This window comes from Trematomus bernacchii, unplaced genomic scaffold (genome assembly GCF_902827165.1).
Source record: "Trematomus bernacchii unplaced genomic scaffold, fTreBer1.1, whole genome shotgun sequence".
NCBI classification, from domain to species: Eukaryota; Metazoa; Chordata; class Actinopteri; order Perciformes; family Nototheniidae; genus Trematomus; species Trematomus bernacchii.
Genome location: NW_022988050.1, coordinates 9,851,396 through 9,874,730, shown reverse-complemented (window position 1 = coordinate 9,874,730; position 23,335 = coordinate 9,851,396). Strand labels below are relative to the sequence as shown.

General features: G+C 40.8%; 2 protein-coding genes across 2 annotated transcripts in view; one reads left to right on the top strand and one right to left on the bottom strand.

Moving 5' to 3' along the window:
* Positions 1–6,333, bottom strand: part of LOC117473386 (proteasome activator complex subunit 4B-like) — a 33,062-nt gene extending 26,729 nt beyond the window's left edge. The window contains exons 1-4 of the mRNA XM_034118958.1: positions 6,140–6,333; positions 4,724–4,864; positions 1,712–1,828; positions 235–279 (exon numbers count right to left, since the gene is read on the bottom strand). Coding sequence (XP_033974849.1) covers positions 235–279; positions 1,712–1,828; positions 4,724–4,864; positions 6,140–6,333 — 497 coding nt within the window. The remainder of the gene's footprint in view (positions 1–234; positions 280–1,711; positions 1,829–4,723; positions 4,865–6,139) is intronic.
* A 2,684-nt stretch (positions 6,334–9,017) lies between these two features.
* LOC117473443 (thrombospondin-2-like) lies at positions 9,018–22,668 on the top strand. The gene is made up of 20 exons (XM_034119024.1): positions 9,018–9,081; positions 9,208–9,344; positions 9,974–10,261; positions 11,040–11,133; positions 11,764–11,928; positions 12,228–12,404; positions 12,483–12,656; positions 15,020–15,150; positions 15,498–15,632; positions 15,712–15,930; positions 16,011–16,118; positions 16,224–16,383; positions 17,193–17,311; positions 17,550–17,784; positions 18,453–18,680; positions 18,761–18,891; positions 19,518–19,658; positions 19,793–19,890; positions 21,431–21,570; positions 22,257–22,668. The coding sequence occupies exons 1-20, from the start codon at positions 9,018–9,020 to the stop codon at positions 22,262–22,264; spliced, it is 2,952 nt and encodes a 983-aa protein (XP_033974915.1). The 3' UTR covers positions 22,265–22,668.
* The last annotated feature ends 667 nt before the right edge of the window (positions 22,669–23,335 follow it).

The following is a 23,335-nucleotide window of genomic DNA, read 5'->3' as shown; positions in this document are numbered from 1 at the left end:
ACACACACACACACACACACACACACACACACACACACACACACACACACACACACACACACACACACACACACACACACACACACACAGCAAGGACAGACGTGAGGACAAATATATGCAGACAGACTGCCGATACAAGTACACACATTGATCTACAGCGCGCAGCTCAAATGGAGATCAAAGCAACACATTATCCAGAACACAAATTACATGATCACAGAGGATGAGACTTACAGTCTGCAGCTTTTGATCAAAGCCTTCAAAATGTGGTCCACCGAGCTGCAAACAAGCAGAGAGAGGAGGTGTGTGAGTGTGTATGGGAAGGATTTCTGTTCTAACGATGTTATGAGATCCACATAAAAAACCTTAAACACTCGGGCTGCAACTAACAATTACTTTCATCATTTATCAGCTAGTTGTTCAATTTTCAGTGCTCATAAAAACTCATCATGAAATGAGCTTGTTATGTCTGACCAACAATACAAAAAAGTTATAGAGAAAAACTAAAAAGGAACGAGGGAAATCATAATATTTTTGAAATAAAAGAATGTTTGGCAATGTGGCTTGAACGTTGACTTTACTTAATTATTATGTATTGGAGCTCACACTAACTTCTTTAGGAAACTGTCATGAAGTCGGTTTGTTTGTTTTGCCAGGCCGTGTAAAATTGAAAAAATGATGCTAGTAGATGACTGATTCAAGTGAATTTAGTCATTTTTGGACAGATCTAAGCTAAGAGTTACACTCTGTTGCCAGTATTTATGCTAAAATAAGTGAGCTAGCTGTTAGGGGTAGCTTCGTTATTAGCGTACATACATACATTTTTGTTTTGCCAGGCCATGTACTCTCCTATTCCCCAGCCATGCTATTCTCTACCTGTCCACCAGATGTCCTCAGACCTCCTCACTAGTCACATGACTCACATTCACCTGCTCACCTGATTCCACTTCCCCTAATCAGCCCTGCAATAGCCCCTTTTCCCAGTCAGCGGCCATTTTGTCCATCTTGTTGTATCCTGTATCTGCCTCTGCCTGTCCAGTTCTGGTCAATTGGGATTATCTGTTACTTATTTCTGGACTTCATACCCATGCCTGTAAGCTTTTGAATCTTTGTCCAGTGATAGTCATTAGAAGCTTTTTGAAGCTTTGGGACTCAAACACATACTGTATGGTGGCTTGCAAAATGTATAGCTACGTTTTTATCTCTTAAGGATACACGCAAACATTCTGTGGTATCATTCTTCATCTCTACTTTAGTCATCTAATTTAACTGCCTGCCTTCACTGTCGACTCTACGGGCTAGAATTGTAATAGACTAATATAAATAACAAGCCGATTTGCTTTCTTGCAGAGAGTTACATGTGGATATGAATACTGATATCCCTATCATGTCTGTATGGAAAAGATTATACTACAGCTAGTAGATGACTGACTGAAGTGAATTTGTGTCATTTTTGGACAGATCTAGGCACTTACACTCTGTTTCCAGTCTTTATGCCAAAATAAGTAAGCGAGTTGTTAGGGGTAGCCTCCATACATACATAAGTGGCTTCACTCTGCAAGAGTCCATTCGCATTTTTCCCAAAATGTCAAACCTTTCAGGATAAGGCTTATGTTGGCAGTAACTCCAAACTAGACATACAACGGGAACCTTGGTGGAAGTAAAAATACAATCTATCAAAACAGGTCAATGCAAAGGTACAACATCATACTTAGGGAACCAGACGAGTCCAAGGTGTTCATTTTTGGAGTAGACAACCCTCTCGTACAGAGCATAAAGGGGTCGCCACGGCAACTGTAGGTCATCCCTTGACAGCAGTTCCTTCTTCCTGTTGAAAAAGAAGCCAATTATTAGCTGCCTGGCCTGTTTATAAAATACCTTTGCAGGACTTTACTAAGATTCTTTGAAATTCAAACCTTGGAGAAAAAAACACCTGGTCAAGAAAAAATTAGGGTTAAAATGTTAGATGGAAGTGAGAAACTGCAGGGAGTCTGAAGGAGTCTGTAATTGCAGGGAAATGAGTCACTACCTCAAAGGCAGTGCTCGGCAGCTAACTTCCAAACATGTCTGCAAACACAGCACTGATTCTTTGAAGTCAATAAAGCATACCTGAACTGACAGCTGCAGACATTAGTAATTTTCAGGTGTAGACTCAGCTGGAAGAAAATATATTACAACACTCATACATAGCTGAATAGAAAGGAGACGCAGCATGCTGTCAAGTTACCTGGTTAATGGTGATTTTTGACAATCTGTTACGCTTTTAAGTTGTAAACTAACTAATAAGTGCCTCATCATTTTTAAAGATGTTTTTAAATCCTCCTGAGAAACTTCCACATTGCTTTCTTTCAGTTTTTTTAGATTAAGAGCTCCTGCACTAAATTTCCACATCTTCACATTCCTCTTGTATCCGTTCTCCTTCATCTTAAGGGAATGGAACAGACTCATTGGGGTGATTTGAAGAGTGTAGGAAAGAAGAGCCAATTGGGAAAATAACGGTAATATGCAAGGGATGAGAGGGAAAAAAAACAAAAAAGTAGCCAATTGAGATGATGTTGAGACTGATGCATGATGTTGAGTATCAAATTCATCTCTCCGCTGTGGGACCTGGCACTTAAAACACCGAAGCCCAGATCTTTCTGTCTTCATCTAATGCAGTGGTTCTCAAACTTTTTCTGTCAGGCCCCCCTTTTGGAGAAAAAAAAAAGTCGGGCCCCCCCAACACAAATAGTCACGTAATGGGCCAAGTTAACATTTATTAAAATACATCAATATGAATGTGTGCATTCCTTTCAAAAAAATAAATAAATCACTTTGCTAGAACAGTGATAATAAAACAATGCTCCATAAGTCTGTGTGCTCAAAAAATAAATACATAATACAATTGTGCAATCCCTTTGCTAGAACAAAAAGTTATAATACTTGTCCACTTTGCAATCTGTGCAAAAAAATGAAAAGAAAGAAAATGCTGATATTTGGCAAAAAAGTGTGTCTTATCACAGCATTAGTGGCTGCAATGAGCCTGTTTTGCACTGCACATTTCTTCAAAACGGGGTTGCAGGCTCAGTGGCGGCGCCAGAGATTTTCTTTTGGGGGTGCTGTGGGGTAGCTTGACATTTCATAGAGGGTGCTCAAACATGTAGGGTCTCCCATTAATGTACCGGTCGCTACAGTTGAATTTTCGAATGCAACACTCCCCACACGGCATATAGGTGTAAGCAGGGGTAAAGTGCTATTTTTTATAGGTGGTGTGTGGACCTAACATCCTCTAGGGGGGTCCGGGGAAGATTTTTTTTTTTGCAGTTAAATGCATCAATCTGGTGCATTTTGAGAGCAAAATTAAGAGATCTATGGATACATCTCAACAAGAACTGTAAACAGATTTACTTTTTCTTCAAACAACTTTTTTGTTTTTCTTTCTTTAAGTCTGCAGGTTGTTTAAGGTCAAAATGGCAGCAATCCAAAAGGCAGAGAGGTAAGTGAAAAATCCACTTTAACACGTCATGGGCCTTGACACCGCTTCACATCCTGTAGCACAGTGACGTTTGCCAACCAGACTGTGATCTCATTAAACTAAAGGATGCCTAAGGGCAAGAGCGGGTGCAGCTCTAGAAATGTACTGAGTTCTCCACGCTTAAAGTGGACCTATCATGCTATATTTGAAACATATATTGTAGGGCCATACCTATACAAAACATGTCTGTGAAGTTTTTTTTTCAAAATACCAAACAGTTCACCCATTGTAGCCATGCCTCATACTGCTCAAACCCCTCTTTTGAAGCCCTGTTAGAGAAACGCAGATTTTGGGTCCTTAGCTTGAAAAAAAGAAAAGAAGAGGAGGCAGAGCTAATGCCTGATCAGAATTCTACCGGAGATAAAGTTAAATTCTGCTGTGATAAAACGCCATCCTGTTTAAACCACGTCAAGGATTATTTCTGAAATAGTATAGAGCTCAAATGCTTTTTCTCTTGCAGGTTTATCACAAGGTGAGTTCTTTTTTTATTTCCACATGTGCTCTCCAGTATAGGTTAGCTCTGAGTGTTAGCGAGGCTTGCTAATGTAAACAAAGACGAGATTACGTCCAAAACACGTCAGGCATTGTTTCTGATAGCAACTTTCTGTGGGTCCGCTGCCGATTTGACGTCAGTTCGGATGGAATCTGTATCCGCTCGTTGTACACCCGTTTTTAAAAGATTTGGGTACGGAGGAAAAGAGAGAGGGTTTTATTTTCTGATGCTGCGTGAGTTCCCCGACGCACCGGGGACACATATGTATGTATAAAAGACATCACAAAGTGCATTTTGCATGATAGGTCCCCTTTAAATAATATATCTGAATATATAGCTTGTCATACTGACTTTTAATATTCATGTCGAATTTCATTAGTCATAAAGTTATTTCATTATGCAGTACAGCATAGTATAACCCAAACATGCTACTCCCCAGGCACGTCCTCCAGCTTCTCTTCGGGGATCCTGAGGCATACCCGAGCCTCATGGGATATGTAATCCCCCGAGATGTGGGTCTGCCTGGGGCTCCGTTCCTCAGGGATGGGTCCAGGTCAGATGCTTTAAACACCTCAACTGGCTTTTTTACTCATGGGAAGGAAAGAGCTGTCTCCAAGCTCTATAGAGATATCTGAGCTCAGGCGTATGTATCTGTATGTATCTGTGTGTATCTGTGTGTATCTGTGTGTATCTGTGTGTATCTGTGTCACACCAACTTGAGAAGCTGAATGAGCAGCCTGGCGTAGCCTAGCATCATGTTAGGCTCCAGGTTCGGCAGTGTGACCAACTCATAGAGCAGCTTGATGAAGAGGATGTGGTCCTCTTTGCTGAACCTGCGGCCGTACAGCTTCAGAAACCTAAAGGGTGTAGGTAAGGAGGGAAAAGTGTCCATCAGTGAGCAGATAATGACTTCCAGCTGACCCATACTCAAAACATCGTAAGTGATCAAAATTATAATAATAAACTATTTTTAATTGATATAGCAACAATCTTTAAATCAGAAATGACTTTAATTCAAAGCAAAACGCACTGGATGAATTGAACTAAAAAACTGAACATAATTATACAGAATAACAAACAAAGTGTTATTTTAAAGTGAGAAAGTGTTTGCCGCCCTGATCTCAGACAGGTTTTTTCCAAAGTCCAGGACCTGGGACTGCAAGGGCTCTGATTTCTCTGTGCGTACAGATTCAACGGCACAATCACTCAACAACAAACCTCGACTAACCTCATTGACTTGATGCCAATTGTACAAAGTGAATTAAAAGTCCAGCCTTATAGTTACTTGGCAGATCACGATGCCCTGATGCTCTCTCAAAGAGGAACACCACCTTTAATTAAGAATTCCAATACCTTTGCATGGCCTATAGTTTAAGAAATATTTGTGAACATGACTCAAAGCCAGAAACCAGATAAGTCAGTCTAAAACTTGCTATGTCATCGAGTTTAAATTATTGTTATGAAAGGCAATGAACTGATGAACCCAAACATCGTTTTATGCCAATAGAGCTTCATTCTAGTGTATTTTTGTTAAGTTGCATAACAGAAAATGTCCCCATGAACACAGAACTTTCTCAAGGCTGCTCTCAGTTTCATAAATAACATCTCACATTGTTGGAGCATCTCCAGATTGTATGCATGATGATGACGTCACACATTTAAATGTTGGCAAGCTAATCTTTTGAATTTGTGAGAGGTTTTTTCATGTTGTCAAATACGTTTGAACTGACCACATGAATGAGATGTACGAATTTTTTTAATGGCCGTAGTTTCCATTTAAATCTTTCTGATATGCTTGGCACTTTATCCCCCCTGCAATAGACCTGAATAACTAATGATGAATATTTTTGTTTTAATGAGTATTTATTTTGTCTTTGACCACCTGGAAATTCTTGCCCACTGCTATATAAATCAAACATAATTGACACAACACAAATATTATTGCACATTTCTGAAGCTGATTCATTTCGTTGTTGATGTCAATGTTCCACAGTATTGCGACTGTGTGATATAACTTGTGATTTTGTTGGACCTCCAGAATGACCCTGGAGGCCAAATGAAAGGCGTTAAACACTATGATTATTTATGACTCCTAAGTGAGTATCCGGAGGACAGCCTGACTTAACACTTACGAGAAGAGCTTCCTGCACCACAAAGCGACCCCGGGCCACAGCTCTCTGAGGAGGACGGCTCTGGACAGGTTCGCCTTGATCTCCGCCAACAGCTCCGTGGCCTCGAGCTCCAACCGGTCGGTATAAGGCAGCATGCTGTTATACACGATCACCTTCTGGGAGATGAACCCTTCCATATCTCCATCCATATCCATGTCCCAAAATAGTCCGGTTACCTTTCCGCCTTGTGCGTAAAAACCCGGTTCCTCTTGTATCTAACGGGTGTTTTGCTTTCCACACTGCCGAGGTTAGACGGCATAATAATCCTCTGTGTCCAGGCGGAAGAAGGCCGATCACAGGGGAAAGTGTGTCACGCTAATTGAGCTGTGTAAAGCCCTGAGCGCGCGCGCATTGCCGGTTTAACCTGCAATGTCAGAGCGCTGCGTCACCTCTCAGTTCACACCTCACAGGTAACCACAGGGGGTCGCTGGGTTCGTGCACTCGAACACAAATGCCCACAGGTCGCTCGAGAGGGAGCATGAATCTTTGGCAAGGCTTTGATTTCAGCACCACCGAGGCCATTAAGAGAAGACTTTGATATCTTAAGGCTTTCATGTGTGGAGGAAACCTGGGGGGCATCATTCCGGACTACAGATCCCAGAAGGCTGTGTGTTGCAAACTAACCTCTAGAATAATGGAGTGATCTGATAAGTGGATTAATGCCTTTCTCCTGTTCTACTGACCCACAGTGGATGTTTCTGGGACAAACAAAGGGTGTCTGTCTTTATTGAATCAGCATCCATCTCTATGGGGAAATTGTTTGAAATTAAACGTTAACACATGTTGTTGTTTGTATATGCCTTTTAAAAGTATTTATTTCTGTACAACATTCTAATAAACAAATCCCTCGCAAATCCCTCGCAAATCCCGCTGATGAGATCCATGCCACGCTTTGTCCCGACCCTCTCCATTCTTGAATTGCTGTTCACCTTTCCATGAAAATCCTTTTACTTTAAGCCAGTGTAATTCTCTGAATTCAACATGCTTAAGAGTTGTGAGGCCATTGCAGGACATTGAATGGCCTGGCTGTGGCAGTAAGGTTGCTACTTACACTGGAAGGCTAAAAGCATAATTCAAATGCCCTTGAGATCTTGTCACCTTTGGAGAATAGGGGTAACATCTGTAAAAAAAATGCTTGATTGCACAACAACAACAACAACAACAACAACAACAACAACAACTCATGATAGCACTGCATTCTTAAGTCAGTTTCGCCTTTCTCAGATTGCAAGTGAGCTTCCCTCTTTGATAAAGTTTCCTCTCTTTAAGCACAGGGGGAAACTGACAGAGCCTCAGACTTCGAGAGAGATGCCAGAACAGAATTTGTCTACCATGCAGCATATCAGCCCAAGAATGTCATGCTGGACTCTGCCAGGCAATCTCGCCCAAGTCCTAACCTTTTTTTATATCCCTCAGATCTCATTACTTTTGGGCTTTTCTGCTTCTCAGCACAGTGACAGCACCTGCTTTCCCTGTCTTCACCGTTGAAAGGCTTCCAGCAGGAAACATGGTGTCTGCTCCTATTTGTTCATCGTTCGTGATGTTTCTAGGTATTTGGATTAAGAGAAGTTGTGTGTTTGTATGGGCACAGGCGCTTGCGTGTGTGCGCATGCATGCATGCACACATCTGTGAGATTCATTATTCCACAAGTGGAATAGAGTCTACAGATGGAAAATATGATTCAGGATGATGATGCCTTTTTGACTCAGCAGGGAGAAGACCAAACAGAGAGAGTGAGAGGGACAGACAGAGAGAGAGAGAAAGAGAGGGGGGGGGGGAAGTGATGGAGGAAAAAGAGAGATAGAGAAAGGAAAGAAAGATGATGGTCGCACTGGGAGTATATGTTTTAGTATTCCATCAGCTTGCTTATCTTACCTCACAATCTGCAGACATCAAGAGGAATCAGTCACAAGAACAAACGCACGCACACACACACACACACACACACACACACACACACCCACACACACACACACACACACACACACACACACACACACACACACACACACACACCCATCCAGCCTCTCATTTTTCACCGGTGATTTATAGTGATGCTTGATTTCTCTCTCCCAAAATATTGGAAAAACTCCGGCAGCCAATAAGTGTCTGTTTGTGTGTGAGTATCAATCTGAGAGTGCATGTCTTCGTGTGTGTCTCAGTTTGGAGAGTGAGGAGTGTAAATGATGGGTCTGGGAAACCTGCATTGAAACGTCAACACACACACACACACACACACACACACACACACACACACACATCCACACAGTTCCTTCCATCCAGCTGGGTTCCTCGCTGGGAGATATGCAGGCCAGTTCATCGCCAGACACACGGGTAATATATGGCTCCCGCTCCTGCCTCACTCACACACACACACACACACACACACACACACACACACACACACACACACAAATACATAACCACATTAGAACTTGCTACAGAACTAAGCGGGCTGTCTGCATGTTCTTCACTCAGATTTCATTCTCTCCAACATCTTCACTTTTTCATTTGGACTACACACTACTGAGGAACCTGTGCTGATAAGCCCGGGTCTGGCAAGAAGGACACAAGGAAATTAGGAGGAAGACGGGGAGACAGACATTCCATCACAGCCCCTGTGGAGCTGCAGCGGGGATGATCCTACCAGCCGTGATTTCTAATCGTGGAGAAAGGCTGAACAGCGAGGAGTACGCAGGTATGCAAGGTTAATTCCCTCTTTATCTTCTTCTACTTCTTCTTATATCTCCTGGGCAGCAGTGCTGCTTGTATTGGGCAGCGGTGTAGCAGTATATATATATTCCATGGTGACCGTATATGTGATTTATGTGAACAGGAATGAATCCACTGAGAGGTTTCCCCTGGCTTTTGATATTCTTCTATGCAGCAGCTGTGTGCGCAGGTACCTCACATAGTACAACATGCATTCAAATATAGACACATACAGTTTACTCACTTGTTTTTATTCCATCATTGACTCAAGTACAAAATCAAGCATAGACCGGACACACTTTTGCCTACTCCACAGGTGTGGGTGGTGCAAAGGTCGACAATGTGTCGTCAGAAGTCTGTCGTCATCCATGTGACGAGCTGGTGGGCTTGCTCACTGAGATCCAAGGCCTGCGTATTGTGACCGGAAACCTGCTGGAAGACCTGGACAGAGTAGTAAGACACACAAATACACATACACACATATGGCTTCTGCATGTTGGCAGTTGTTTGTTGTGTTTAACTCTCTGATGCAACGTTTATTTTGATATGGCATGAGCAATAAAGTTGGATTTTACATGGACATTTTTAGAGAATAAAGTTATTTTAAAGTGAGTTGATTTCCTACTTGTAAAGTACAACTAAAGTTGCAGTAGAATTCATTTTCAGTTTTTGTAATTATATTAAACAAATCAACAAAGTCGCCAAGAACATTGCTTAAGTCTACCAGCACTGCACTTGAAATTGTATTTGACGGTGTTGAGTTTTCTGGGAAATTTGTGTGACAAAACCAACAGGGATTAGCTCTTCTTCCAGTGCAAATAGAGCAAGCAGCCGCGTCATTTTTCTCTGGCAGGAAACACTGTGGTTTGTGGTAAATGTCCTGGTAATTTTCATTTTGGGGGGAAAAAACCTGCAAAAGAATACCATCAGTTTTAAAATGTTGGCTACTAATCAACTCTGCCATTCTAGCCTAATCCCACAGATTTCCTTGTACTAACACAGGAACATATCTTTTAAAAAACTACAGTTCTGGTAATGATTTTAATGTGAGCTATAGGTTTTTGTATTGATTTTATTCTCAGTCAAAAGAAAATGAGGAGATGCGGATATCTTTGGCTGAGCTGATCAAAAGCAGAAAGGGGAACATCAGCAGTAGTAACATCCGCAGCAACGGCAACAGGACCAGCAACAACAACAGCAACAAAAACGGCATCAACAACAACAGGAGCAGTAACAACAGGAGCAGTGGCGGCAGTGATGATGTCAATGATCTTGACAGAGACGGGGGGGTCTGGTGTATGCAGGATGGACGCGTGTACGAGCAGGGGGAGGATTGGGAGGTTGACAGCTGCACCTCCTGTGCTTGTCAGGTCAGTGTCGAACACATGTCTTCTATGTCTACAATCTATAAAATATGAGCAGAGATTTTTCCTTGGAAAGTGCTGAGATATTCTCTTTGATAAAGTGAAATATGGCCAGTATGATTGCATCATTGGATGACACCCTTTAATCAATCTATCATAATCTATGGGGAAAGGTCTTGTTTATGTGTCATATAAAGAGGATATTGTGCATTAACTTAAGAACTGAGGCACATTTCTGAGACGTGATTCTAAAGACTTGAATAAGACGTTGTTACAAAAAGCTGGGACTTGAAAGCCAGTGTCAATCTTCTACTTTGATTCATAACATCCTGAAACAAAACAACAATCCTACAGCTCTGATACAAATGAGAAAAATTGATACCATTCTCATACAGGAGTGGTATCAATCTTTTTATCTAACTCTTGGCAAGAAAGCCCATGAACATATTTTCCAAAAGTCCTTTTAAATTGACTAACCAGTTGGAGGGAGACTTACTATAAGTCTCACTTGTACACAATGTGGTTTTATTTATTTCCAGAGCTGCCTTTGTTATTCTCTTATTCTTGCTTCATCTTCCTCTCTGAATCTGTTTCTCTTTATCAACATCATTCATTTTGTCAAGGATGGATTGAGGGAGACAACCAATTTATTATGAGTCATGATGGCATACCATTCCTCTGCAAGGACTGGCATTAAGCTAAACATCTGGCTCGAGCTAACACTATGAGACTGATAATATATTTGATAACGCTGAATTATGGGTGTATCTTTCATGCCTTGTAGGATGGAAAGGTGGCGTGTCAGCAGGTGTTTTGCCCTTCTTTATCCTGCATTAATCCAACCTTTATCGATGGAGAGTGCTGTCCTGTCTGTCTCAGTGAGTTTGGTTTGTGTTCAACTATGATTTAGGATGGAATATGTTTGTTAAAGAAACACTTAACCCACAAAATGACCACTTGATCATCAATTACTCACTCATTGTTAGCTTGAATTCTTGTAAAAAACATAATATTATTGCATGCCTTAAAGTTGGATGGAGCATAAAAAAACAGCAAAGCAAAACTATATCATAACATTCAAACCAATATAAAAAATATGGTTTAAGCGATGCATGTGTAGCACTGGTTAAATAAAACTTGGATTATACAGCCCAAGTATTACAAAACAATGTGTAAACAGATATTCTTTATATAGTTTTGCTTTTGTCAAATCACTCATTTACTTAAATTCCTTAAGGCGTGTGAGAAAAGTCTTCAAGAGTTCAAGGTAACATCAGTTGAGTAGTTGATATACAAATGAACATTTTGTGGGAGAAATATTCCTTTTAGCATCATAACATTTGATAACAGTGTGTGTATGGTGTGTGTGTGTGTGTGTGTGTGTGTGTGTGTGTGCGTGTGTGTGTGTGTGTGTGTGTGTGTGTGTGTGTGTGTGTGTGTGTGTGTGTGTGTGTGTGTGTGTGTGCATGTGTGTGTGTGTGTGTGTGTGTGTGTGTGTGTATGTAAAGATGATAAAAATGGCTGGTCCCTGTGGTCTGAGTGGACCCACTGTTCAGTGACCTGTGGACGTGGGGGGCAGCAGAGGGGCCGGTCCTGTAACGGCATCATGCCTTCCTGTGCCGGCCCGTCAGTCCAGACCCGCAGCTGCATGCCCGTGAAGTGTGACCGCAAGGGTAGGTCATCACTCTGCATGCCTGATTCGTCACATGTCTGCATTTCATTTATTTTTCTGTGATTGTTTGGCCGGTCATAAGGAAAGAATTCCACCAAAGAGCAAAAACGTATGGAACCTTCACATAAATTAATGTTTAGAGATTCTAATCATAATTGAAAACATGTTGTTTGTGTTAATGCAATACACACTGTGGGACTGTGGTGGGGGTCTGGGTTGAATTCTAGTCAGAGACTCATCCAAGCTACTGTTAAAAAAAACAAATGTGTTGCAATCGTGATGTGCTTGTTTCATGTCTAGCGCGGCCTGACGGGAACTGGAGCCTTTGGTCTCCGTGGTCTGCGTGTACAACCACGTGTGGAGAAGGCAGCATCACACGGGTTCGTCTCTGCAACCAGCCTCCACCACAGAAGGGAGGCAAAGGGTGCACAGGCAGCCCCATAGATACAAAACCTTGCAACAATACACGTTGCCCCAGTGAGTACACACCGGCACATACAGAATACACTGAAGTACTGGGAATGCCTTACAGGTGAATGATTTGTTTGTGTTTAGTTGCTGGAGGCTGGACAAGCTGGAATGAATGGTCGCTGTGCTCAGGGTCCTGTGGTGGAGGTCTTATGAGCCGCCAGCGGGAGTGTTTGAACCCTGCCCCTCAGCACGGGGGGAAGCCTTGTGCTGGAGACGCTGTGGACTATGAAGCATGTAACAAACAACCCTGTCCAATAGGTAAACTATAACCCTGTCCACATACCTCAGGCGAGAGGGAAATCTTAAAAAGATTATTATGTTATAGGCAGGCTAAGCCTCACATCCATGGAGAGGCATAGGATGATAGGAAGACTTCATGTCCCGATTATCCTACATTTGTGATTCGCGTTATTATCCTACCAGAAATCACAAAATATACTTGAACTCTTTAAATGGCAGACAAACATTGACACTGGACTCGACTTTTGTCTGAAAGAGACACAACGTGCAGAGGAAGGGCAGCGTTACCCCTGGGACTGCGGTCAAGCCAGCCTCCACTTCGGAAAACACAGTCAAGCCAGCCTGCCGCAGTTCCCTGGGACTGATAATAATCAGTCATCAGTCCCAAATTAGTTTAGGGGAACAGAGACGAGGCATTTGAGTCCTGCTGGGTTTCCCCCGTTAATATCAGTGTCTCGAAAACACATGTTGGCGACTGAAAGACATCCAGTGTTTGGTCTTTTCCAGAAGCATCCTACAGTGTCTCAACTGAAAGAGGACCACAAACACACAACAAATATAATACCATTTTGAGATTTGGGGATATTTATCTCCCATTCTTTCACTTTTTCTGACATTTTCAACACCAAACATGTCGTTAATGTCTCTGTTTAGTGAACTACACAGCAATCTGAAAGCTTGTACATTATTTATATCACACTGCAAAAACATGCAGGAAATGACTTTTTTAATGCAGTATTTTCTGATTTATGGTGCAACACAAAGATATATTGCTCTGTGCAAACCTTTGACTAATATGTCAACAACATGAAACAAGAATATGAACCTGGCTTTATCCAATGTTCACACAAGAGTTCTGGCTTTCCTACATCCTTACACATCCATCATACACTGTCTCAACTGAAAGAGGACCAGAAACACATAAAAAATATAATAAAATGTGGAGACTTTGGGATATTTATCTCCCATTCTTTTACTTTTGGACATTTTACAGACCAAACATGTCGTTGATGTCACTGCCAAACTACCACTCTTTCAGAAAAATGCATACAATTATGCAATATATGTTAAATACATGGTTTATACATGTAATTACTGGGGTTCTATTTCTTCTGATTACCTAGTTTGGGCGTGCACATTTGCCACGTGCAAACCTACCTCTTTTGGATTTGGAAAGGTTGGCATGTATGCTGATAGGACACAACCTTTTTTTAGTAAACATCCTTTTTAGTGAAAAACAAACAAACAATCTCAATCTCACCTAGCCACACGGAGACGGTAACGAAAACGAACCGAATTCGATATCAAAAAAGTCTTCCGTCCACACGCAATCGGCACCAGAAACGTGTCCGTCTACACGAGACCGCTCGACCCGCTGGAGACGCTGTAGTACATATGCTGGGCCTGTAAGTGGCGCTGTACTTCTGCCACAAAATACACCAAAAGCAGCGAAGAACACTTCACGTTTATTCTCCGCGGTGGATTTAGCAGCAGAGGTGGGGAGAGAGGCAGGGGCCAGGGCTCTGGCTCTTTTTCTCCCTCCCCGAGTCAAGCGTGTGCTCCTGCTGTACATCTCCCCGGTAGTCCACCAGCAGATGAAAAACACCCACCTCTCCTCCTCTTCCAAGGGACGAGGGAACCGTGCGGCAGAGTTTCCGTTATACATTTTTTTCGCCGGTCAACATGTCCCTTAAAGTTTAAATCTTCCGGACAAAATTATAAAATTGCCGGTCAAAGGTCTTCTTTGTTATTTATTGAGCTTTAAAACAAATGAATAACGACTCTATATAATAATATAAGAATAATATACGGAGTCTCTCTTTTCCTCCCCCTCTCCTGACAGCCCGTCAGTATTTTCGTTATCAGGAAATGATCGTATAGGGCGTAATCACAGAGCCGTTTGGACCCCCAGAGCGTTGCCTCCGCAGATCTACCCACCTTGGGACCCGTTATCGTTATCTGCGTTTCCCTGTCGGCCTCGTGTGGCCGAATCGTATATGATAGAGAACTGTAGCGGATACGACCCGTTTCGTCTCCGTGTGGCTAGGGCATCAATCTAAAATGAATAAATAGCAACAATGTGTGAAGCTGTTCTTTCTACATTAAATTCCTGTATTCCGACCCTGTCCTATCCCTATCTATGCATAAACCATAATCCTTTTTTATTGGATGAAGCATACCTTCAAGCAATAGAAGATCAGAAAATAATATCTAACAATGTTTATACAGCCTTTACTCAATTAGTGAGGCTCAGGATGGAACAGCTAGTAAGAATTTCCTCAGAATAATTTAGTTAAAATGTGCACAATCTTTGGATATTTTCGATGTGACTGTGTGAATTACTAACTGCCTTTTAAATGCACATTTGTATGTATTTTTAGATACTTGTTTGCGTTCAAATCCATGTTTTCCTGGAGTGAAGTGCACATCCCACAGCGATGGATCATGGGAGTGTGGAAGTTGTCCGTTGGGTTTACATGGCAATGGCTCTCACTGTGAAGATGAGAACGAGGTAATTACCAAAGATCTGTGATCATTTAAAATCCTAACTTCTCTTCCCTAGTTTGACATCATTTACCACAAGGCTGGACCTAATCTATATTTGAGATGACAGTATTTTTGCTTGAAACTATTTGTTGATTGACTACTGTAATTGATCAATTGTTGCGGCTCTAATCTAAGATATGAACTCTTATAATGGATCATGCAGATTGTGAAAGTTATACCTCGGGCCTATAAATTAATGCAGAGTGAGAATAAATGTTGTGTAGTCTGCTCTGCTACACATCAACTGTCAAACCTTTGTATTTACTGTTGTGGTTGATATTCTGAACATGGATAATCCCTCTATCTCTGCAGTGTGAAGTGGAAAGTGTGTGTGTCACAGAGTGTGTAAACACAGATCCCGGCTTCCACTGTCTACCTTGTCCTCCTCGCTACAAAGGCACCCAGCCGTTCGGCCTCGGACTGCAGGAAGCCCTGAAAACCAGGCAGGCACGTGCTTTCCTCTCTGAATAATTCCATGAAGTGCTTTGCTACATGACAAATCATTTTATGTTTGCTTTTGTTGTAGGTGTGTGAGCCATATAATCCATGCAAAGACAACACACACACCTGCCACAAGTATGCAGAGTGTGTGTACCTGGGCTTGGCATCTGAGGTTTTGTTTAAGTGTGTGTGCGCTGTGGGATTTGCTGGCGACGGCCTTCTGTGTGGTGAAGACTCTGATCTGGATGGCTGGCCAAACAACAGATTACCCTGCAAGCAGAATGCAACCTATCACTGTCAAAAGGTACACGATGAATGAAACAAATGTGATTGGCTGGCTGTATTGTATTGTATTTCACTGAACTGAGCTGTGATTGGCTGCAGGATAATTGCCCCGCGCTACCAAACTCTGGACAGGAAGACCTGGACAAGGACGGACAGGGAGACGCCTGTGATCCTGACGACGACAACGATGACATCATAGATGAGAGGGTTAGACTGTAACTTTTGGGATGCCATGACTAAAAACTGGTATATATTCAAATCCCATGTGTGTGTATGTATAAACTAATATGTGTGTGTGTGTGTTTGGCAAAGGACAACTGCCCGCTGATGTACAACCCTAGGCAGTTTGACTCAGACAGAGATGGAGTCGGGGATCGCTGTGACAACTGTCCGTTTGATATCAACCCGCTGCAGACGGACACTGATGACAATGGAGAGGGAGACGACTGCAGCATTGACATTGATGGAGATGGTAGGAGCTACTCACTAAACCAGGCATGGAACAAGCAGTTACTCAAGCATTTATTCTAGTGTAATTATAGACCTCCATAATTATGCAAGGACAGGTTGCCATATTGCCTAACAATAACCAGACCTATGGCCCAACCACGAAGGGAAACAGGGTAAGGCAACACTACTTGAGGGGAAACAGACTTCTGTACGTTTCACCCTGGCGAGTCATACTACTTCTGGATTACCCATTTTTCTGGTGGCCCCTTATTCTAATATTCCAAATTGCAAAGAAAGTCCCATTGGCCTAAAGACCCATTCGACAGTTATTCTGAAAACAGACAGCAATTGCCCAATGTTGTCTGACCTTCCCTTTTTATTTTCCTACAATAGTGAAGGCATGACTTTCTCATAATCAGGAGTGTGAAGGTCTGATGACTTCATCCATTATGCATAATAATAAGCCATGTGCTTCTGATGATTACATAGAAAAATGGGCCTTATGGGCAATGATCATTTGTTAACTTTTGTTTTCTGATGTAACTTCGTATTTTGAGCCTGTGTGTCCTTGGATATGGAGAGAATTACTTGATTCTCTCTGTAAAAGGAAAATAAATTCTGTGGTAATGAGCACTAGGACTCGGACCAGAATCAATACTGTAATTTAAAAAAGTAGATTTAGTGTTAGGTTCCTCTTTAAATATGGATTACATTACATGTATCCAAAACATAGACTCCTGATTTATGTATGTATATTTGCTTTTGTATGTGTAAACGAGTTAAAGTCATGCAATTCATCTGCTCTCTGTGTGTGTCTCTCCTGTTCTCCAGAGGTTCTGAATGACCGTGACAACTGTCCTTTAGTCTACAACACAGACCAGAGGGACACAGACCTGGACGGTGTGGGGGACCAGTGTGACAACTGTCCCCTTCTCCACAACCCAATGCAGGTCACTAAAGGACACATGCTTCTACTGAAAAATGATATTCTTTCATATTGATGGTGGTCACGTTACCTCACAGAACATCTGGTATGAAAGACAATCTCAATAGTTATTAGTGGCAATCAATCATGTGGATGGAGGATTTATTTTATTACATGAAAAGGAAATCTTGGAAATATGTTCTAGTAGAGGTAAAACTCAGCACTGGGACTTTTTAAATTGAAACATTCCTCTGTGTTTGCAGCTGGACTCTGACAGTGACCTGGTGGGGGACATGTGCGACGACAACGAGGACATCGATGAGGACGGCCTTCAAAACTCTCTGGATAACTGTCCCTACATTCCCAATAGCAACCAGGCTGACCATGATAATGATGGGAAGGGCGACGTCTGTGACCATGACGACGACAATGATGGCATCCCAGATGACCGGGACAACTGCAGACTAGTGTCTAACAGGGACCAGCTGGACTCTGACGGTCGGTGTTGCTATGGTTGTTCAACATTTTAGGCAGGAGTTCTTATAAAAAGCACCTGCAAAGACTTTTTTAGATTAATTGTTTGGTGTATAAAATGTCAGAAAACAGGAGAAAGTGTTACTCATTCTCAAAGTCCAATGTTGCCTTTTTTTCATATTTTAGTTGTTGATAACACCACTTCCTGCCATTTTTGCAAGAAATATTAACTGGATATCATATTGATTATAATTATATTTGGCTTTTATTTTTGCTTTTGACAAACTTATTTGTAAGTATACTTGAGGAATCGTTGAGGAATATCTCTAGTATCATAATACAGATGTGAACAAATGCTATATCATTTGCTGTCACATGGGAAAGATATTTGAGGGATTGATGTTAAATAGATTTCGCAGTCTTGCAGTAAAATCTTCTGACTATCGGTCCCGTTTGTATCCAGTGATCCGGTTCATGTTAATGTTGGACAAAACCATAAACGGATTATGGCTCACGGCTGTATGATAAATCATAAATAAATTAGCCTTTAATCTATCCACCATCATACAAGACATTTCACTATTTGCACATTGTTTCTTTCCCATCATTTTATTTTATTTTACTACGTCTTGGCAAAAATTAATCCAGGAAATCACGTTGTTTCATTCTCTGTCTTTCCTCCTCTCCTGCAGGTGATAGGAGTGGAGATGCTTGCTTCGATGACTTTGACAATGACAGTATTCCAGATGCTCTGGATCCATGTCCGCTGAACCAGGATATTGGCTCTATAGACTTCAGGAAGTTTCAGGTTGTTCTATTGGACCCTAAAGGCACCACGCAGTCGGAGCCTCTCTGGGTTATCCGCAGCCAAGGCACAGAGCTGCTGCAGATGGCTAACTCAGACCCTGGCATCGCTTTAGGTTAGAATAACTATAAATAGAGAACACTTTACCTGTAAAAGAAATACATTATTAACAATAATATCCCTTTGTTTAAACAGGATATGACAAGTTTAGCGCGGTGGACTTCAGTGTGACGTTTTATGTGAATACCAACCGAGATGACGACTATGCAGGCGTTGTGTTCTCCTACCAGTCCAGTAAACGCTTCTATGTTGTCATGTGGAAACAGGTGAGGTTTGATTTCATCCAATAACATTGATGATAACTTTTGCGTCACTCACGGTAGTAGATATGTTACCTAAATTGCCATTTTAACTTTTAATTTCAGGTGTGAATCCAAAGGTTTATCTATCTTGAAATCATTTTAAAAATAAACTTGACCACACCCTCCCTATAAGTCTGTTATATGTCATAAAATAAGTTTTTCAAAGTCAACCTAACCTGCACTGTCTTTTATCCTCCAGGTCCTTTCTTCCTTTCATTTAAGAAAAAAAATAAAAAAAATTAGCTTTGGTATATGTGGTGCATACAAAGAAACATAAAGAAAAATACGTAGCAAAAGATTTATAGAAAATACTGATTTAACGCACAAAACAAGAAAAAACAGAGCACACCCCAACACCGAGGCAGCCATCCGCAGTGCCATCTTAGTTATCATCTACAAAGGGTGACCAAATGTTTAAAAAGAGCTCATATATCCCTTTAAGACAGCATGTCATCTCTCAGTGCAACATTTGTTGGAAAGTCTTTGATCCAATGGTGCAGGTTGCATTTTTGAGCAATTAAAGGAGCTTCTAATAAGGATTATAGTGTGACGTCGGAAAATGCAATTCCTTTCTTTCTGTGTGAGAGCAGGTGTCTCAGGCGTACTGGGAGAAAAAGCCATTCAAAGCTTTTGGCACAGCGGGAGTCTCCATCAAAGTGGTCAACTCCACCACAGGACCAGGGGAGTACCTACGCAACGCCCTGTGGCACACCGGAAACACCAGACAACAGGCAAGACACTTTATATGTCCCGTATTTCTTTATATTCTGCTTGTCATGTATCACAATAAATATCTTATTTGAGTAGATAAACCTGACCTGAAACAACCTTGAACACTGGCTCTTTCTCCGGCTGTGTGTTTCAGGTCAGAACTCTGTGGCATGATCCCAATAAAATTGGCTGGAAAGACTACACAGCCTACCGAATGCACCTTATCCACAGACCCAAGACTGGATTCATCAGGTACATAGACTGACAATATGTATTACATATTTTGTTTAACACTGGTTGATTCAACCTTTTTTAAAACAAGATTCCTAAATTAAAGGAGCCTCCAGAAACCCCCCAGACTCGTTTCCCATTATGTATTATAGGGAAAGATATTCTCTGGAAATGACAGCAGTTAAATCTATTTTCATAGGCAAGGATAGTCACAAGTAGATGTGTTGAGTTTAGGCATTTGCCTTTTGGCTTCATGTCCTATTTGAGTTTATATGTTTATGTTTCACTGTCAAAAACCACAGCTAGATTACTTTGAAAGATTTGTGGATTTCCTTAAGCAACAGCTTCCAAAGTACTTCCACATTTGCAGTAAACTTTACATTTAATATTTACAGTTAAAGCATTCTTTATTATTGGTTTGGCTTTTAAGGACCAGACCAGTGCCAAGTCACCTCTTCCAAGTCTAGAAGTGCCTTGATCTTGTGTTTTATCTGATATACAACAGACTGGTTAGTTTGCACTTTGGATGTTTGTTTTCATCTTTCAACTTGAACCCTTTAACTGTGTGTTTTCCGTTCATAAAACTGTTGATTGTAACATTGTGGTCGCTTCAAACTACTGTCACAGTAACTACATCCACTTATTTTATACAGTCGATGCTTAAAGCCCAATTCCTAAGCATCAAATGTTCAAAGTCATTTTTAGGCATGCAGAAAAACTAACAACTCTTTTAAAATAAATGTGATTTGTATTTAATGGGATAAAACATGTCAAAAACACTGGTGTGTTTATTTTCATCCCACATTTGGGGCTTATTTTGTTCCAGTTAAGTTCATGAAGGTTTTAGTTTGGCAGCAAACTTCTTACATTTGTGGCATCACATTCAGTGCCACCTTTTCAGAAGAAAAAAAAACCACCCACAGATGTGCTCACACTTGAGGACATCATCAATCTCTGAGAGTTATTTCATGATAACGGAGTAATTTACTTTCTTTGCTGTACCCGGTTCTCCTAAACCTGCCACATCTACTTCTACTTAGTTGTACTCCACACTAATGAACCTACAAAAAACACAGCAGGCAATGAGTTCTCCGTGCTTTGTGCTGTTTAAGTGCAGATGGAAAGAAGAATATCAGTGCTTAACAGTCACAGGGTTTTTAGAAGAAAGACTTTGAGAGGAAAAGGCGAACAGCTGTAAAGTAAAAAGCAGTTTTTCAAATGATAAAAATACTTGAGTTAAAGATGGCTATCTTAGAAGTTTCAAGCGATGGCTATGTTGTATCTTTGTAACTTAATGATTATAGAGGGAATGTGCGACTGAAAAGAAGCTGCAGCTCTTTGATTGTGAAGGACAGATACACATTGATGAAAAGAACAGTTGCTACAAAAGCTCTGATGTAACTGCTTCAAAAATAGCTCAATTTGACGTCATGTCTTACGTACTGTTTGGGAACAAATAGTCAAATGAGGAATGAAATACCAAAATGTGCCAAGTTACTTTCCACTCAACATGTAAACTCATGATTAATGCTGTGTGTGATGATGCTTTGTTGTGTTGCAGGGTGGTGGTGTACGAGGGCAGGGAGATTTTATCCGACTCGGGGGCGGTGTATGACCACACCCTGGCTGGAGGCAGACTGGGACTGTTTGTCTTCTCTCAGGAACGTGTCCTCTTCTCAGACCTCAGATATGAGTGCAGAGGTAAGAGACCCTATCATAACATTTGTCTTGACCACTGATCAGGGATGGAAGAAGTACTCTGATCCCTATCTAAAAGGGATAGTCTTGATGTTGAGAAAGGCATTTGCATGAGGTACTTAAATGTATTCATAGTCAGGCACATCTCCAGGTTAGAGAAACTGGAGGAGTATCAGTACAGCAGCAAAGCTTGGTACTGCTGTGGATGGTGCAACTTTAAAACGTATTATAGCTACCAAAAAAAAGACCCATTGGGAAAAGCCACAAGTGAAAGTCGGCATTCAAAAGCAGATTAGCAGCAGCATGTACTACAGTATAACTTAAATATTTGCTTCATGTGTTAAATATTGGACAATTTTACCTCTTTGGGCCTCAAATGTTTTTTAAATACAACCATTCAAGCACATTTAAGAAGATCTCATTTCGTATCAGTAATGAAAATATAAACTTTATTGTAAGACATCACAAGCCAAGAAAGTTGCAGACCTATATGTAAACTCTGTGAATCAAGTTTTAATCTGTAGCAACTGCCTGTTTTTGAGTAAAAAGTACAATATTTCCATCTGCATTGTGTAATAAAAGTACACAATTAAATACTTGAGTACCATACAATGTGCCTCTGTCCTCCAGCATTTGTTTAAATACGGTCTCTGGTATCTATTACCTGTTTTTCTTTGTTTCCTCCTCAGATAACTGAGTTCTTTTGGTGGAATATTCAGGAAACTCTTCAACAACCCACAAGATATCCACATTAATTGCCGAAAATCTTACTACAATTGAGAGAGGGCAAGAGGGAGAGTTATAAAGAGGGAGCCCCAGGTCACTCATTCATAGTCCAGATAAAGACACAAGATTATCAATTGGTGACCTTCATCTATTCATCAGCTTTTTGTGCACTAGTATTGACTCCAGGCTGTCTTATTTGCTGTACATAACTGTACGACTCAGACAGCATCTCTTGCTTTTCATTTGATTTTTGCTTATGGTTGTACATACTTATTTATTGCCAGATGTCGGATAAAAGGGAGAGATTGGAGGATAAATTGATGATACATTAAGTAGAGAAGCACTATCCAAATGTCTGGTAGTAACTTATCAATAAAACACTTTTTTTCCAATTGTTTCTACTTCTATTTTTATCTGATGACGCCAGTAGCTTTACACATATCGGAACCACGGTCTCCAGCACCCTCTGGTGGAGACAGTCATAATTACAAATGATGAGTGGGAAAAAGTCAGAGAAGTTATTTCAGGTTGGTACAGTAGGTAGTTGGTATTAGGTAGTAATAATGCCTTATGATATACTCCATTAAAATTAAAAGGCATGTATTAAAAAAGTGAATAATAAAAAATACAGAAGTATTATCAACACATTATTAAGGTATTCATTAAAGTACTCAGGTGAGTATTTCTTTTTACCACCTATTGACTTTTTTTTTTTAAATCATTCGATTAATGATTAGACTTCTAACACTGCTAATCTATTTTTAACTTACATTCATTTGATATAATATTGTAATAGTATTTATTTCAAATTGTATTCTCTTTTATTCTATATTACTTTGTGTTTACAGTTGTGTTTTATTATTATTCTATTTTATAATTACTTAACTTTTGCAACACTTGCTTTATTCTAGCTATTTATCTTATCAGTTTAAGGAATGCACAAATACAGCAAACACATTCCTTGTATGCGTTGGATAGTTGATTCTAAACATCCTTGAACTGAACACACTGACAATCTTTCAGGGGAATATGTAGCTAGCAT